An 18,845-nucleotide genomic window follows, 5' to 3' on the forward strand; every position below is an offset into this window, starting at 1 on the left:
ATTATTATTATTATTATTATTATTATTATTATTATTATTATTATTATTATTATTATACCACTATGCTACACTGGCTCTCCTTCCTCTCTATGTACGTTGAAATTTCTCCACTCACTGTATAGGAAAAAGTACCCTAGGCCTTGGATTCTCAGGAACTTACAGACCAAGCAAAAACATCAACTAGAAGTAAGAGGAATGGGAGAAACATTTAGCCAGTCATGAGAGAGAATCTTCTATATGTCTTATTCTTTCCCTTTCCTTGTGTTTATGAACAGTGCTGAGCTTTTCAGACTGAGTGCAGCTGAGGAAGTCAGAGCGCTCTGCCTGCCAATGTTTCAAGCCACAGGATACTGAAGTTTTACCTGTTTCAAATACACATCATTTGTGATGCACCTAGAGAAGTCAGTGCAAGAACAAGAACTCCTTTCCTGGAATAAAGACACAGAAATTACCTGGAGGCACACATTCTCTTGGAGCACTGGCTGTGGACAAAGAAAGCACAGCATTTTTCTTGAAAGGTTATCAGAATTGCTCGGCAATTCCATCCATTTAGTAATGCCAGTAAAGTCAAGAGTCCGTATCAGAAGGTTTGGGTAAGTATGGCTCTCCAGATGTTAGACTATAATTCCCATCATCCATCATTATTTGCCTATGCTGGTTAGGGGTGATGGAACTAATAGTCCTAGCCACTATTTCACAGCCCTGTCTTGTCACTTAGTATCTAATCCAACTAGTGTACTGAGACATGAAACATCCAGAATATTATAATCATTGCTTAGTCCCATGGATATCGATGGGACAAGTTCATTGTGATGACCAAAATGTAACTGGCTTAAACTGAATTCAAAAGCTGGCCCTAATACAACTGGAATTTACAGCTTTTAAACTAATTCCAGAGAGATTTCAGTATAACCAACTTGCTTCAAATTGAAGTAGTATTGTGTTTTCACACAGAGGAACAAACAAAGAAATCTTATGCATGTAATTCAAAGATCCCATTGAGTTCAATGATTTTTTTTTAACTGTCATGGCTTCTACCATGGATACCTTGGGAATTTTAGTTTGGTTAGAATTCTCTATTGAAGAACCCAAACCATCTCTTACAGAACAATAGTTCCAAGTTTACTCTTGGGAGCACTGAAGATTACCTGTGATGCAGATAGGAGGTCTCTGTTGTGTGATTTTTCATTTCGAAACATTGCATTCCTTTTTGGATCGGTGTGGTTATTTCAGTCCTTGAACACGCACAAAAAGTGGTCCAGCTGTCTCAGTGAAGATATTTCATATTTCAGACACACATACACACACTGTATCATTTTGTCATTTCTAGTTTCTATGGAAAAATTTGGACGCACTTGGAATCAATTATTTTGTGAACAATCTGACAGATTCCAGTATTATCTAGGGATGTAGTGCAGAACAAGCTCCCTTTGCTGTTTCCCCCTGTTTTTTGGGTTTGTTCGCAGATGGCAACACAGAGATATGCTGCAATTATCAATTTTGGAAACAATGGAAGCCCTTTGAGCGATGGAAACTAGCTGCTCTCTCAAGAAACCATCCCTGCATATCTTGACAAGGCTGTCAGCAAAATTATTCTCTCAGGCATCAGGGAGTGGATGCTGTTTGTGGAAAGAACAAGACAGCATGAGCTCACAGGGAAAGGGCATTTACAGTTTCTGGGCTCGACACCAAAGAGCCCTTGCCTCCGTCACCTTTTTCTCAGTTGGTTTGAACTGATGGGATACATCTCTTCTGGGGAAAAAAAAAAGCAAATGGTGATGAAAGCAACCACCACAATGCTACAAAAAGGGCACCCTGCAGACGTATCTCAATACATCTTCCAACAACAGCCCCCCGCTTACCGGACCTAATCCACACATTATGTAGAAGCATTATCCCCATTCTGTCCTGTCCTTTTAAAAATATATCAATATACTACATATTCCTTTCTTTAGGTTTCAGTCTATGTTTTGGTCCCAAAAGAATGGACTTTGGGAGAAAAAAGGTGGACATTTGGAGAAATGATTCCCAACTGAAACCCACACGCTTGTGAAACTGTAAGTATCCAAACATTCCCTAATATATTTATCAATCCAGATACGGTTTGATGCCACATTAAGGCACTTCCATGAGCAGATGTGGTCTGCGATGGCATGTATAGCACCAGACTTAGGCTCAGCCATAATGTCTTCTTTCCACTGGAGGTTAGGTTGCTCTCTTTTCACTCACTGAATGCCTGCCTAAATAAAAATGTCTTCACCAGCAGCTGAAGACATTTTTATTTAGGCAGGCATTCAGTGAGTGAATTTTACTTGCGTAGTGTGGTGTACTGTTTTAATGGGTTTTTAAAATGGATTTAACTATGTTGTTTTTAACTTACGTTTTAAGGTTAGTGTTAGCAAATTATTATTTTTTAACTTTTGTAATTAATGTTTCAGTTTTATCTTCTTAAATTCCTGTATGCTAGTCTGAATCCCATTTTGTCAGAAAGACAGGATATAAATCCCACAAATAATAAAATAAAATAAAATAAAATGACTGAGGATGGAATGGAGTGTTTCCTTCCAACATTATGTTTGAAAACACATATTGAATGTTCTTCAGGATCAGCTCATGTTCAACACTATAAATGGTTCTACACAGTAAATGACTGCTTGGAAGAAAGAAGATGGTCTACACCTGTCAAAAACAAAAGGCGGTTCACAAACAAAGGAAATTGTACCTGCAGTTAAATGTCAGCATGATGTAGTAAACCAACAGCACTGATTCCACTACCAATCCTTACATATAATGCAGGCATCCAGTCATCTGCAAATCTTTACAAATTACACACATGAGCTAAATATACATGTGCACAGTACCAAACCAGCCATGGGTCCTCAACAGAGTTATCTGTCCATTGAAACAAGCAGGAGTTGCAGTTGAGCTGCCAGAGGTTAAATGAATGGGAATGGCACATGCTAGAGATGCATCAGCAGGGTTCTCTGTGGATGGAAAAATGGCTTTACCCGATGTATATGTTATCAATGGATGTTATATGGTATTAAAATTATCTTTATTATCTGCAGAGGGAGTAGACTAAGATGCTGAAGAAATTTCACTGAGTTACTTGTTCTCAGTGACACCAGCTATCTTTGTGCATCAAGAGACCATACACTTCAGCCAAATTTCTTGACTATAATGGAGCAACTTTTTTTATCCCCACAGTTTGTGCAAAACAAGTGTCTTTTCCTTTGTGAGGCAAAGCAAGTGCATGTAGCAAGCCCAGGGGGACTTCCTGATCTATAGAAAAGAGGCCAGCAACTCCTCTCAGGTTTATGCTTTTTTCAGTGTCCCTGAAGCAAGGAAGCCCTTCTAGGTTAGTTGTTAGATTTCCACATTTTCTGCAAATATCATTTTTGCACATGTGAAAACTCTCTTGAGACAGACAGAAGCTATCTTAGTACCTAGCAGGTGAAAGGGTTTTCTTTTCTTTTGCAGTTTCTTGTTCTCACAGGCAAGCACGAGATAAGGGAGGGTTTACACGCCATAGATGCCACAACTGCCATGACTTGCGGCAGCTCTGTAGGGTTCGAGGCAAACGGCCTTTCCAGGATGTGTTAGAGACCTGTTCCTTTGCAAATGAGTTGCAAGGCACTGAACCTGGGACCTTTGGCAGGCAATCTACTCTCCAAGTTTCCTTTAGCAGAGTGAATAATCAAATCACATCAAGTCCCGCATAAGAGCTTTGCCAGATTTAGCCAGTTTCCAATCAAGGCTGAGTATAGTAAGGCCAGGCAGATATCCAAATGTCAGCTTTCCTTAGTGGATGCTGTTGTTGTTGACTGCCCTCAAGCCGATCCCAACTCATGGTGACCCCGTGGATGAGACATCTCCAACAGACCCCCTTTCCTTCACTGCTCTGCTTAGGTCCTGCAAATATAGTCCTGGGGCCTCCCTGATTGAGTCTGTCCATCTCTATTCCTCTCTTTCTGTTACACATGGACTCAAAACAGGGGGCAAAAGCCTTTTAAGACTATAGTGAGGGCTAAGCCCCCACCATGATCTGAACAAATTGGCCAAGACTCCAAAGTAGTTGATCCTCCTCAGGAATTTATCAATCAAAAATGTGCTAAATGTGAAGTCGAAGGCTTTCATGGCCAGCATCAGTGCCAATAGCTATTTAAACATTTAGCACCCCATATTTTTTGGTGAGTTTGTTGGGCTATGTGGCTATGTTCTGGAAGAGTTTATTCTTGACGTTTCACCTTGCATCGGTGCCAGCCACAGAGGCTGGCAAAACGTCAGGAATAAACTCTCCCAGAACACAGCCACATAGTCCGACAAACTCACCAAACATAATTTAGTGTGTTAAATGTTTAAATAGCTATTGTCACTCCCAGGAATAATAAAGGCTGCTTGCAATCTATTCTAAACATACCTACTTGGAAGTAAACTACAGTGAGCACACAGAGGGCACTTCTACGTAGACACTGTGCTTGTAGGAGTCTTCATATCTAAGGATGCTTCCATGATAGTCGATGGGCAAAGTACTTTCTCCTTCCCTTGAAAATTCCTGCAAGCAGGCAAAAGTATTAGCAACCTGCCTGTCATTGGTGACTCCTCCCCACATTAAAAACGATTCTGGGGAAATTGTGGTTGTGTATTTGGCCTCACGGGCAACTTTCATTATTCAATTAATTTCTTTTAAAAATACTACCCGTTCCCTTGGTGTATGCCCTTGAGCCTTCGCATACAATTTGGGCATCAAAGTTACAGCAAGAAACAATGAGTGTGGTGGAGTCTCCTTTGGGGTTTATTTTTTAACAGAGCCTGCATAGCCATGTGTGGGGAGTGTTTTGATTGTATATTCCTTCATGGCAAGGGGTTGAACTGGATGGCCCTTGAGGCCTTTTCCAACTCTATGATTCTATGTTCCTTTTCTGTTTGGTTGTATCACAGTCTTCCCCCCTCCTGTTGGCCTGATGGGTTCTCAATGCAACATACAGTTATTAAAGCTAAGTCCTCTGATGATGCAATTTTCTTCCAGCTCTTTACTGGTTTTGTAGTCTGACTGGAGACCATTATAGATAATAGCTGCATGCTCTTTGACCGCTGGAGATTTGGCTGCCCTTGAGAAGTCCCAATAATACAGCATTTGCATAGCTCTTAAATTAAAAGCCCTTGCATTCATCATCTATCAACCAGAGCCACTCACATTACACTTGATACCAACAGAATTAGTTTCTAATGCACGGCTAATTGTGTTTACAGTACACAATGTTTTAATGATGTTAAGATCAGTTTGAGAGCCAGCGTGGCGTAGTGGAGTGTGTGTTGGACTGTGACTGGAGACCTGGGTTCGTTTCCCAGTTCAGCCATGAAACCCACAGTGCAAGTCACACCTTCTCAGCCTCAGGGGAAGGCAATGCCAAACCTCCTCTGAACAAATCTTGCCAAGAAAACCTTATGAGATGCTTGCCTTAGGGTCTGACTTAGGGTAAGTCAGAAATGACCAGAAGGCACATAACAACATCGACAAGATCAGTTTAGTCCTCTAATGCAAAGCAAGTGGCTGGACATTAAGGCCTGTTACAAACTGCCAAAATAAAGCTGCTTCGGGTCTCTTTGGAGGTATGCTGTTTAAATGATGCATGCATCCCAAGAATCCAGAAGCTGCACCAAAGCTGCCCTCCAGTGCTTAGGAATGGAGTATGGCTTTGGCGCAACCTCTGGACTCTGTATCATTTAAATAGCATACCTCCAAAGAGACCTGAAGCAGCTTTTTTTTAGCAGTCTGTAACAGGTATAAGAAATTAACAGTTAACCCCACAATCTCTTATCTGAAGTTTTGTACACACATCTGAACCCCACCAGTCTTAAGGGGACAGGATCAGCAACATTTTTCTTCACCAAGTGTCTACAGGCCTCCAGAAAAACAGGTAAGGAAACTAGAATGTAGCAAAGCTATATCAAAACTAAAATATAGCAAAGTCATGTAACAGGAGGGATCAACCATCACCTAGTATCTCTCTGGCCCATTTCAGAAGAACCAATAGCAAATTGGACACATATAGCATTAATAATAATAATAATAATAATAATAATAATAATTCTTTATTTATATAGCACTGTAAATTTACACAGCACTGTACATACAATCAATTAAAATAGATAAAATAAACCTGCCTATGGCATTCGTTCTACAAATATAATTAAATAGATACATATTAGTACATGCCTGTTTATTCAGGAGTAATGCCTGTTTATTCATTTATTCAGGAGTAAGCCCTACTGTATTCAATTAACCTTGTTCCCACATAAATGTGAATACACTTGCAACCTTGGATCACAAAAAGATCCAAAAGGATTTCTATAAACAACAAAAATGGACAACAGAATGGAAAATGCATGTCCAGATAAACTATCTCCTCAAATCTAACATCTCACACAGGCTCTGTGCTGATGATGATTGACCAGGAAAGAAATTATTGGTTCGTGATCAATGGCATGACAAAAATGTCAGCCCAGAGTACATCAATGCTTTAAAAACTTGAGCTCCATCTTAGATATAGTTAGTATTTTTTTTCCTTTTTAAAAAATCTGGCAACATCATAATGTCCTCTGATGAATCAACAATGTGACTGCCCTTGGAACATTGTTTACCCAATCCTCTTTGCCATGTGGTAAAGGGTATATTGTAGAGCTGGAGTAGATAAGGAAAGAGCAACCAAAATGACCAAAACACTGGAAAGACTAATTGTCCTATGAGGAAGGGTTACAATATTTGGAATTGTTTAAGGTGGGAGTGGAGGAACTTTGGGCCCTCCAGCTATTGTTGGATTGCCATGCAGAGTTGTGAAACTCTAGTCCTCCAGATGTTTGAGACTTCAGCTCCTAGAAGTGCTGAGCATTTCAGTTGCTGACTGGGATTTATGGGAGTTAAAGTCCAAAAGGATCAAAAATGGAAAAGAACTGGTGCAGAAGATGGAGTGAGCTTGTTCTCTACTGTTCCAGGAGACTGGCCTATACCAATATGTTCACATTGCAAGAAAGGAGATTCCAAGTACCTCTGAGGGTGGTGGACTCTTCTGTGTTCCAGCATTTCAAGGAGCCCTGGTGGCACAGTGGTTAAATATGCCAGTACTGCAGCCACTTACTCGCAAACCAATGCATTGCAATCCAGTGGAACATCCAGGACATAGAGTTGAATCCCTAACTCACTCCTTACTTACTTATCCAATCTCTTGGATGACCCTTTGCAAATAGACACATTATTGGGCTGTCATGACAGCTCATTTTTCCACTGAGGAAAATGTGTAGTCGAAACGTGTTTGGTTTTATTGTTTTCTTGTACATATATCTTCTATTATATACCCTCTGGAAGTGCTCATAATTTATGTTCATGTGGGACATTTTTATATTTTGCATGCCAGCTGGGATTTATAGTTTTCTGCCTTCTATGTATAATGTCAGTCTTTATTTTATACTTTGTATGTAAACAGGCATTATATATATATATATATATACACATACTGTATCTTGTTGTTTTCATCCTATGGCAAAGCACATCACCCTGAATATCCTCGGTTTGCCTCGATGTCAGAGAATCACTGTCATTTTACTTATTGAATACTTAAGATAATAAAAATTTTCATGCATTTTCCTGGCATTCCCCCCCCCCCCCCCAGACCTTTCTGTTTGCCATTTTCTTCTGGTGCCACCAGGTGGCACTATGGGTTAATATCCTTCCTTTACCTGGCAAAAGTTAACCAAGACATCTGTAGCAGCAGCTACAGTATGAACTCTTGTTCTTTGGAAATTGCAAGATCAGAGTCGTAGGTACCATGATCTCACACACTGTTGGTAGCGAAAGAGGATTTAAACTTTTACAGGACCTACTTTTAGCCTGATTGAGCTCAATGCATGTTATTTATCTGAATACAAGGATCACTTATAAAGGGGGAAACAGATATTTGTTTATCTGGAATACTTAAGAGATGTGAGGATTCACCAGCCAGAAGGTGAAAGTGTTCTTTTTACATAGTGTAGTGGTTTGAGTGTGGACTCCCCAGTCACTCAGCCATGGATACTCACTGGGTGGACTTGAGGAAGTCACACTCTCTCAGCTTCAGATGAGGCAATGGCAAACCTCCTCTGAAGAAATTTGCCGAAAACCCTATGATAGGTTTACCTTAGGGTTGCCATGAGTTGGAAGCAACTTGAAGGCACACAACCCCCACAACCTACAGAGCAATGATTCCCAAATTCTGGTTCTCCAGATGTGTTGGACCTCAGCTCCCAGAATCTCCAGTTCTCTCGGCCAATAGTCTGGGATCCTGGAAGCCAAAGTCCAAAACACCTGGAAAGGTACAGTTTGGGAATCACTGCTCTAGCAAAGATTGCTAGTAAAAATAAGTTATGAAGATGCGCTATCGGCAGTTATAGAGTAACAGGGAAAATCTAAACTGCTAGTGGGACTGTTGGGTTTTAGAACATTTCATGGAATATGAATGACATGGAAGGTCCAGTTAAGAGTTATGTTGGAATTTTGGGGCCTCCAACATAAATTGATCGTTCATCTGGCAAGGAAGTTCACCTGACAGAACCAGAAGAAATCAAGGAAATCAAAGAGAGCAGAAAACTTAGAAGGCAGGGCAAAGTAGCTGGACGTCATTTGGAGTCACGTATGAGCAAGCTTTGGAAGAATGATGGAAAAAAAAGAGAAACAGTTTAGTGGTTTGAGCATTGGACTATGACTTTGGAGACCAGGCTTTGATTCCACATTCAGCAATGGAAACCCACTGGGTGATCTTGGATGAATCACGCACTCTCAGCCTAACAAAACTCCTTAATAGTTTTGCATTTTTTTCACTGGGACTTCAAATCGTTTTTGACTTATGGCAACCCTACCATGGGTTTGTTTGTATGACAAGGTTTGTACAGAGGAGGTTTGACATTGCCTTCCTCCTGTGGCTGAGAGCATGTGACTTGCCCAAGATTACCCAGTGGGTTTCATTAGCGTTGCCATAAGTCAGAAATGACTTGAAAGCACACAACAACAAAAGAAGAAAAGGAGAACAGAACTTCTGTAGCAGCCTTTAGAGTACTAGAAGCTTGAATGTCAGTCACTGTCTGAGGTCTACCGAAGTGGATGCGATATCAGGAAGGGGACTATGGTGAGCCAACATGGAGCTGCATAAATCCAGGGTAACGTAGACTCTGCTAGAGTACAGTCTGTCTATTCAGCTTTAGAGTACCACCTGTGAGTTGAGCGGGCTGGATATGAACAGAATTGGCTTATGGTTAAGCAGTAGGTCAAACTACAATTTCATAACTATTTTTGAAAGCAAGTGAAGTAGTAATGGAGCCAGCATGGCATAGTGGTTTGAGCACTGAACTTTTGACTCTGGAGACCGGGGTTCAAATCGCCACTCTGCCATGGAAACCCATTGGGTGACACACTCTAAGCCTCAGGGGAAAGTAGTAATGGCAAACCTCCTGTGAACAAATCTTGCCAAGAAAACCTCACAAGAGGCTCACCTTAGGGCCGCCATAAGTCAGAAATGACTTGAAAGCACACAACAAAGAAACAAACAAAAATGGGGCCAAGAGCTCTCACTAGAAGCGAGGATGACTAAACTGAGACGGTGTATGTTGCACACGACTCATCAGAAAAGATAAAAATGCTTGCCAAGTTAGAGGGCTGTAAGAAAAAAGGACGACTGCATGAGAATTGGGTAGACTCAATCACGGAAGCCATGGTCCTGACTTTCAAAGATCTCAGCAGGGCTGTTGTTAACAGGGTGACTTGGAGGTCTCTCATTCAGTGTCACCGTAAGTCAGTCAACTTGGCAGCAATTAAAAGTGGCTAAACTGCAATGCCCAGCATTTTTCACCTTTGGCTATGTTGGCTACATTGGAAGTTGCAGTTCAACATCTGGAGGATGCTAGATGATTCCTACCCCAGCTCTACACCTGAACCCTGTAACAAAATCTTTGGTTTTATAAAACATAAAATGCAGACTGAACATAAGGAAGTCCAACATAGCATTCGCTGTAGGAATATTGTCTGCAATACAATGGTTCACTACTCCAGAATGAGACTGTTGCTCTGATCTAGTCAGATTTTTATGCCCGCATGGTCTCCTTTTATCCCTCTTTCTCCTGTATCTCTAGGATCACTTTTAAAGCAGAGAAGCACAATTACATTCCTAAGGACCTCTTCCACCCCACGTTGAAACCATTACAAAAAAACTGATTCATGGATGGAAGCAGCAGCCAGAGACAAGAGACTGCCAGGTCAAATATTCCATTAACAAGCTGCCAGAAAGGGTGCCAACATCATTTAGCATTATAGAAATTCATAGTGAAATTGACAGGATCCAACTAATAGGCATTAAGGTGAGAAATTAGAATGAGTATTGGAAGCACGTTAAGGTGCCGTCATATGAAAGGAAAATAGAATGCAAAGAATGGGGTTGAATGGCATTAAACAACTGGCAACTGCAGGAAGATTTTGCAGAACTGAGTGCCACTGCCCAGATTTCCACTCCCTTCCATTCTCATCCCCCTCAGTATCAGCATGGAATCTGATAACATTCAGTACTCATCCAGCTTCTTTGGATGTACATCTCCTTAGTTCTTTTTTTTTTTGGGGGGGGGGGGGGGTCCTCGATGCCTACTGTATCTTCCTCTTGTATATTGCTTTGTCTTGTACATTTGCCCCTACAAAACTGAACAGTATTTCAGCTCTTATTAGCAAAAAGTGCTACAGAGGAACACGTGCATACAAAATCTTTTGGACATCCTTCCAAAGACAAATTGAGTTGTTTTGTCTGGTGTGGTCAACTACAGGAAGAGATGGCAGGGGAAAGCATGGCTAGATTTGCAGGCGGCCAAAATAAAACTAATCGTGAGTGGAGAAAGAGAGGCACTTTTGGAGGAAGAAATTCTAGGATGCAGAAAGGCCATCTTTGTAATTCAGAATATCTTCCCGGCTGCTTCTTTCAGCTCTCAGGTTGTAGGTGGAGTGCAGCTGTTGTCATTGTCACCCTAATTCTCTGTAAAGGGAAGAGAAAAATGGCTGTTCTGCCAGGCAGATAAATTTTACATCTTCCTGGTGTGCTTCCTCCAATCTTACTCTGGCTAATTTCAAAGTTTAATTATCTGTTGGATAAACTGAGTGGGGGCAATGTGGTGTAGTGGTTTGAGTGTTGGACTAAGACTCTAGAGGCCAGGGTTTAAATTCCCACTCAGCCATGGAAACCTGCAGGTTTGGGCAAGTCACACACTCTCAGCCTTAGAGTAGGGCAAAGGCAAACTCCCTCTGAACAAATACTGCCAAGAAAACACTGCCTTAGGGTTGCCAAAAATCAGAAATGACCTGAAGGTAAACAACAATAAAGTGAATGTGTACTTCTTTAGAATCTCTTCTCTGCTTCAATGTATAAGGACAGGTTTTAGTATTATATATAGTATTATAAAAAACATCATCCACTTTCTCATACCATAATTTTACACATCTCCAGCAGGTCCCCTTTTTGCCTTTCAGTAAAGCAAAAGGCTACAAATTTAATGAACTTCCCATAAACTGAATAATCAAATTATGTTCTGGTATGAAATGGACCTATGGCCTGTTAAAAGATGCCAAACTAAAGCTGCTTCGGGTTTTTGGATGGTATGATCTATTTAAATATGATTGCATTGGGTCCGGAGGGTTGACACCAAAGCCACACTTCTCGTTTCCTAAGCACTGTGAGAGCAGAGGTTTGGTGCTGTTATGGTATTCTAGTGGACGGCATGCTATTCATTTAAAAGCATACTACAAAGAGGGACCCGAGCAGCTTTATTTTGGCAGTTCTGTACAGGTATCCTATGATTACTTTTTTGTTGGGTTTTTCAGGCATATGTGGCCATGTTCTAGCGAGTTTCTTCCTGACGTTTCGCCGCATCGTGTGGCTGGCATAAGATGCCATGAACATCAGATGCTGGCGGAAACGTCAGGAAGAAAACTCTGCTTAGAAACGGCAACATAGCTCGAAGAACCACAAAAAAGTATTGGAGTGCCAACACATGAAATGCCTTCTAGACTGTCACTTGGAACTTGTGATTACGGTTTGTTTATATGGCATTTTGTTATCCATTGATTTAAAAAAAGTATGGCAGCCACCATGAAGCATATTATGTGGGGATACCAGACTGCAGACGCACAAGTAACCATCTCCTCTTCATAAATATAAATAAAGGAAGCAATGTTTGATTTCTTTTAATCACTGATCATCTTAATTCCAAAGTAAAATACTTTGATCCAGAAAATTATGTGCCAAACATTCAATACATTATTCATAATTGTTTACAAGGTGCAACCTTAAGACAATGTTCATTTTATATACATACACATTTATACATTTTGCATTGGACTATTACCAAAATTACTCAGCACACAGCAATTCCCCCAATGAAGACAAAAATAAGATTTTGGTTTCCCTTTGTCTGTCCATTTACCCCTCTCCCCCACAAAAAGACATACACACAGAGATGACGTCTAACAAGGACATGAAATTGCAAAATACCATGGAGTGAGCAAAAATCCTCATTCATTTAACGTTTTTCAGTTCTATAGAACAGTACATTGTACATTCAGTAAATGGTTTCCAAAAGTGTCCACAATGCCACAAAATCCTGTTTGGATTTTTATATTTAAAAAGTTTAAATAAACGCACCCTTTATAAGAAAAAAAGACAGTTGCATGAATTATTTCAGTATTTTATTCCTGAAAGTTGTGTGCAAAAGCCACAGGGAAAGAAGAGGCAAAACAAGGTGGGGAAGTTGTGCAGAAATCACACTCTGCCAGTCTCAATTGAGAATAAGCCCTCCTTTTATTGCCTTAATACGGTTAATTTTTAAAACCATTTTATACCCATTGTTCAATGATTTGGAGGTACAGTACGGGGGAACGAAGCCATCCAAAATGGTGGGTAGTAATTCCTAATATTATGAATTTTTTACTTGCGAGCCCTAAAGTAGAAATACCAATAGAAAAAAAAAAGTGCTCTTTAGATTGCTAGTGGAACAGTTTAAAAGACAGAAGAGTTTCCACATAAAGGTTCCAGTGCTTGTAAAAGGAACTTCAACCTGGAGGTGGCACACAATTTAAGTTAACCCAGAACTACATGCTCTTCTGTCCGAAAGTACTCTTCAGACAAAGGGCACAGAGAAGTGAAGCATCATCCTTGGATAGACAGGCAAGTAGGAGACTTCTGGCCAGGCCAGACATAACTGGAAGATGTCTTAATCTGAACCCCCCTCTTCAGCTCTGGCTAAAATGATTAACCATTGGTGGGACACCGCATGCCCAAATTGGTTCTCAGATGACCCACACAAGACTACCTAGAACCGTGGCCCAAACTTGGATCACTGCTCATCCATGTACAATCATGGCAGTTACATACAAGCAGAACTATCTGTTGGGTAAAGAAAACTTCACCTTCCCCCTGGGACTGAGGAAGGGCCAGAATTTCTTTAAAAAAGAAAAGACAAGCAGCAACACAGAGTTTCCAAGGTTCATTTTTACAGTGTCACCAGAACCCGGCTTCCTTGCCACATGTTCTTATAAAGCACACCCTTGTGGTGAAAAAGGGACAATACTGTAAAGAAATCATTTTTGATTTTAAGATTGCTAACTAAATTCACCCAGTTATATACTGGGCAACTCAGTTTTCATCCTGGTTTGTCAACCTGTAGCCTCTTTTATAGCAGCAGATCAACAGAAAGGAAATTAAGAAATTTGACACAAAGTTAGTAAAGTGAGGCAGTTACATTGTGGTCTTGACACTGGAGTTACTTTTTCTGAATTACTCCCTGAATTCCACAGCAGGTATGACCCTGGCCATGTTGCCTGGATGGATTCTGAAATTTGGAGACCCAAAAGGCAACTTTTCCACACTATGAGTATGAGTGATTTTTTCCCCTCACATTCACTGCTGCTGGGTTAAAACACCAAAACAGCCAGCACAGGAAGGTGTCAAATACTGATGTGCTCCTCCAAAAGAAGATATAGAGCCAACAGCCCCAAATTCAGCATGTCCACAAAGTTCGTACTGGTCTTTACAAATTCAGAGCCAACAATGGGGCTCAACACTGCAAGGGACAGTTTGCTAGGTCACAAGTGTCACATTTAAGCCAAAGACGACTTCTTCAGCACAAGCTTTGCACTGCAGAAAGTCAATCAATGCCAGGTTCAATCCTGAAAAGTTGCTGCTACTCGGTGTAGATCAGCCTTCCCCAACACAGTGCCCTGTAGATGTCATAAATTACAATGCAACTCCCATATCTGCAGGACCAGGACTCGCCATTTCACTTACCTGCATCCAAAAAAGTATGTTCTCCCTAGGTATTTTCCAGGTCCTCCTGTGAGATCCTATGGTATACTTCCACTGGTCATTCATTTCAATAGGGTTTGCTATTATCTGCATTTTCTCATTTCCATAGCAAGTCCAGGAATGCATTCCCTCTGGGGGTTGTGGTGTAAAACACCATGGAGACTGAGGATGTTGGGATTTACAGTCCAACACATCTAGAGGGCACTAAAGTTAGGGAAGCCTGCTATTAATGTAATACTGGTTTTAATGGACACAGTGATCTGTAGTTTAAAAAAAAATCCACTTGCACAGGTACTATTGGATTGCAGCTCCCACCAGTCCTAGCCACGATAGCCATAGTGAGGAATGATGGGAGTTACATCTGACAAGATCTGGAGGGTTGGATTTTACCCTCTTCTGTGCTCATTGGTGACGGGAAAGATGTCTGCCAGACACCATCTCTCAGAAAGCTGTTGCCAGTCAATATAGGGAACAGGTACCCTACAATAGCTATGTATGGAAGAGTTATGTGGAAGTAGTTCTATGCAGTCACAACCTTCCCTTTAAAATGGGTGGGCAACTTCGTTGGTTCTGGGGGCAACTTTCTCCTCTTGGAAGCCACTGCTGAAATTCAGGACCAAACAAGGAAAAAAATTTATAACTAGTCAATTTGGAAGCTCTTCTTCGAATGAGGTGTTTCCAGTTTACCATCATGAAAACCACTTCAAAGCAAATATTTTGTGACACCATTTTTTTTCTTGGTGGGGGAGAGCCAGTGCCCTTGAAAGTAACAAGTTTCCCACCCCATTTTAAAATAACCACATTTTAAACAAGTTAAATTTATAGATTTGGAATTTCACCAAAACCTCAAGATACACATCTCCCCCCCCCCCCCCCAAAATTGCAAAAGAAAATTTAACAGTCATTTTTGTTCTCTGGCCTCTTTTTATCCCACATTAGAGTAATTTACCAAGAGCAAAATAATATTTTGAGGAAGAAATGCCTTTTCCTCTCAGCGCCAATATTAAAGTTGGCCTCCACTTAAACTACAAACTATTCCTACCCCATTTAATACCCCCTATCTATTTCATTCTTTTCCACTTCTGGTTCCTCCCCCCACTACCAAAATGTAGACTATAAAGTTTCAATTACCCTCTACAGCAGTATATCTCTCTTTAAAAGAGTATAAACACCCTTGGAGCTGTATTCGCATTACTTACGTATGTATGAACTTTATTTGAAATGGTTAGACCCTAACTATCCTAGATAGTCAAGGTAGAATACACCAAAACAACTCTTGTTTTCTTCCCAACACTCCAGTCATTGTAACAAAACAAAAACAATACCCTATGGGTACCAGTGGATTTTCCTTAACATGAAAAATGTGTGGTTATTCTTCATCAAATTACACGGCCTATGCTTCTTTCATGTAGCAATGTAATTTTCCATTCTTGAAAGTTATGTAGCAGAACTTTCCCACCCACCATCATTTTATAACAATTGTAACAGAGCTGGGGTGGCAGAGGGGGATTTTTATGTTTATTACCAGAGCCCATTTTGTGCACTCCCCAAATTACAATCGTAAGAAGTCCTGGGATTTCATGAAAAGGTGAGATTTGGTATGAAGTAGAGATGGGGTTACAAAAAACCTATCACCTCTAATGTTGCTTTGAACCTCCTTAAAATGCACTGGAAATTTTGTTGGGTTACACAAGATGAGATACAGAAATTTTGTTATGGGTTACTTTGGGAGGGCCAAAGAACTAAGAGTGATGTAGACCCCTCCATTGGGCCTACAAACGCTCTCCCAATAACTCTGAGTAGTCTGCAATCCATGACACCCAAAATGATGCAACCACTCTATAGCTTAGGCCAAGGTCCATTCAGCAACCTGGAATCCAATGTCACAAAGGAGGAGTTCATGTTATGTCTGAAGATAATTTAGTGTTTCCCACAAATGATGCACCATCCAATTTCTCTTCCACGCTGATGACATGCAGGAAGAAAAAAAAACAGCTTTAATAGACCTCTTTCCAGAATAATATATACCTTAATCATAGGAGTGTATCTGAGATGAATCAGTACGTCAGCAGATGTGTACTATATCAAGAAAAAATAACTAATTCCACTGAGATTACAATATCCAATCAAGATACAGTTTAAAAAACAAACATTGTCTGCAATTTCACTCCTGAGAAAAAAATGCGATAAAGGCAGACACATTCCACACGTCAATATTCTTTGGGTCTGTATATCTTTTCCATTATGACAGCAGCTTGGAGACTGGAACCATACAAGTGGGCTACTCCTAAGCAAGACAGCTTGTATAATAAATACACTTCTGCTCCCTGAGCCCCTGGGAAGACTGTAGGAGCAAAAAGTTATTTGCTGTTTCTTCATTTGCCGAAAGCAGTAGAGGTGGAAAGAGGACACACTTCGAACTTCATTCAGAAGCTACTCTTGTAAAAAGGACCCTTCCTTGACCCTGCCAAGTCACTGATCCCAGCAAAAAAGTTGCAAAACCAGGCTGAATAAACCATGACAGCTTGCAAATAGATTAACTTGAACAAAGCTAGAGTGCTACTGCAACTGAGATACCATAATAGTGACTGCATAAAGAGATAGTCCTCATATTAAACAATGCACATTTGTATTAAATTCTGAAGTACAGAACTAGCCCCTGCAGTTGAGGGTACATCAAATAGGGGATTGTCTTAAAAGACAGTACATGCTATCCTGATCTTTGATCCACACACAGAGACTTCTAGAATCAATATACTTTTGAAATATGTGAGCACACACACTTCTTCAGCGGCTAACAGTGCAACGTTTACTCAATTAAGTCTGACAAATTGAAGTAGCAGATCACTGCACACACTTTTCGGGTTTCTGCATACTGTATATACCAACCTGCCTACTTCCTATACAATTCAACTATGCCAAAAAAAGGCACATACACCATTCAGTAAAGTAAGAAGGGGGGAATGCACACTTTAGAACAGAAATTTAAGATAGTTTGCCTCCAAGAATATCATAATAAATAAAACAAGACCATGCAGTACTTAAATTAAAGCCAAGATCTAATTCCTTGTTTCCATTTTTTTTAAAAAGACCCAAACTCTACAAATACCAAAATTCTCACCAGCCAAACATTTCCTCCAATGGGAGCATTTTGGCCAAACAACTGTCAATGCAGCATAAGGAATGCAGGTGTTGTCAGAAAACAGTTTAATTATTTACAGAATGATTATTGGAATGATTACATAAAATACAGAAGAAAAATGTACACCTCTCACAGCAACAACAAGAGATGCTGAGCAAACTCACAGCTGATAGATAACTAAAGCACTTTGAATAAGGCAAACATGTAAAGAGCAAAATGAAAAATCACAAAACTACTGGGCAGAGGGGGGGACAGAAATGCAAACTGAAGTTATGTATTTCTTCAGATGGAGAGCAAAAAAAAAAAAGTCAAAATGATAATTCAGGATTCAAAGTGGATGATGTTTCTCACAGCAAATTTTGCCCATGCCAAGACCCTTCATTAGAACGACAGGTGCCTCTGACTGCATCTGAGATGGCTTGGAACCTTCCACTCTCAGGGCACAAGCTTCCTAGTGCCAATGGACCCAGTGTGCCACTTCTGTAATGTTTCATACTCTGCTTCCTACAATATACACCCCTGTTTGTGAGTGTACAGTTTCAAAATGTGCAACAACCAGGAAAGGTCCCCTCCCCCTGCTCCTTGATCTCAGGAGGTTACACTAACAGCACTCAAGATTCAGTTTTGCTGCCAATACATTTTGAAATTACTCCTCCCCCTGTGCAAAAGGGAGCCATATCAGAAAAGAGATTTTGAGCCTTGGTTTTCAAATTCTGACCACGCATCATTCAGCTCCATGAAGATCATTTTGGCATACTGTTCATAAGACTGCCCCACAGCCTGAAAGCAAAAAGAGAGCAAAAATTACAACTTGACTGCTCATTTGCATCAAAACAGCTTGAATCTGCATCACAAACAGCTCCTGTTGCTTCTACAGTTAAGAACACAAAAGGAAAGCCACTATCTCCTCAGTGGCACACTATATGCACATCTGTATTCAGCTTAGAAGTAAATCTGTGTTCGGTGACCTCCTCAAAGTTTGTTTTCTGGACCAGACTCCCCAGTTGCTCATTAGAACAGAAACCAGTTTAGCTCTGCATGCTAGCAGAATGCAAAGCAAAACTCAAGACAAACACCACTGAATGTTCAAACAGCAAGAGAACAAGGTGAGGTGACATTGCACATGTGCCATGCTTGCTTCTGTCATGGAACACAATAGGAGCATAAATAATGCTTGCAAATATTTTTGTTCTACATTAGAAAAGGCATCTCAATGCAAGAAGACACCTCATTGCGAATATGTTCAACTTTTACAAGTTTTTTGCATTTCAAGATTTTGTTTGGGTGGAAAATTTGTGTGCATAAGGAAACTTTGGGTTTTTTGTGTCAAAATACATCCT

General features: G+C 40.5%; 1 protein-coding gene across 4 annotated transcripts in view; it reads right to left on the minus strand.

Annotated features, from left to right (window-relative positions):
- Window positions 1–12,231: 12,231 nt before the first annotated feature.
- GAK (cyclin G associated kinase) overlaps window positions 12,232–18,845 on the minus strand; it is a 116,999-nt gene continuing 110,385 nt past the window's right edge. For all 4 annotated transcript variants that reach the window (XM_042449596.1, XM_042449595.1, XM_042449594.1 and 1 more), the window contains one exon: window positions 12,232–18,285. In XM_042449596.1, coding sequence (XP_042305530.1) covers window positions 18,184–18,285 — 102 coding nt within the window. In that variant the 3' untranslated portion in view covers window positions 12,232–18,183. The remainder of the gene's footprint in view (window positions 18,286–18,845) is intronic.

This window comes from Sceloporus undulatus, chromosome 2 (genome assembly GCF_019175285.1).
Source record: "Sceloporus undulatus isolate JIND9_A2432 ecotype Alabama chromosome 2, SceUnd_v1.1, whole genome shotgun sequence".
NCBI classification, from domain to species: domain Eukaryota; kingdom Metazoa; phylum Chordata; class Lepidosauria; order Squamata; family Phrynosomatidae; genus Sceloporus; species Sceloporus undulatus.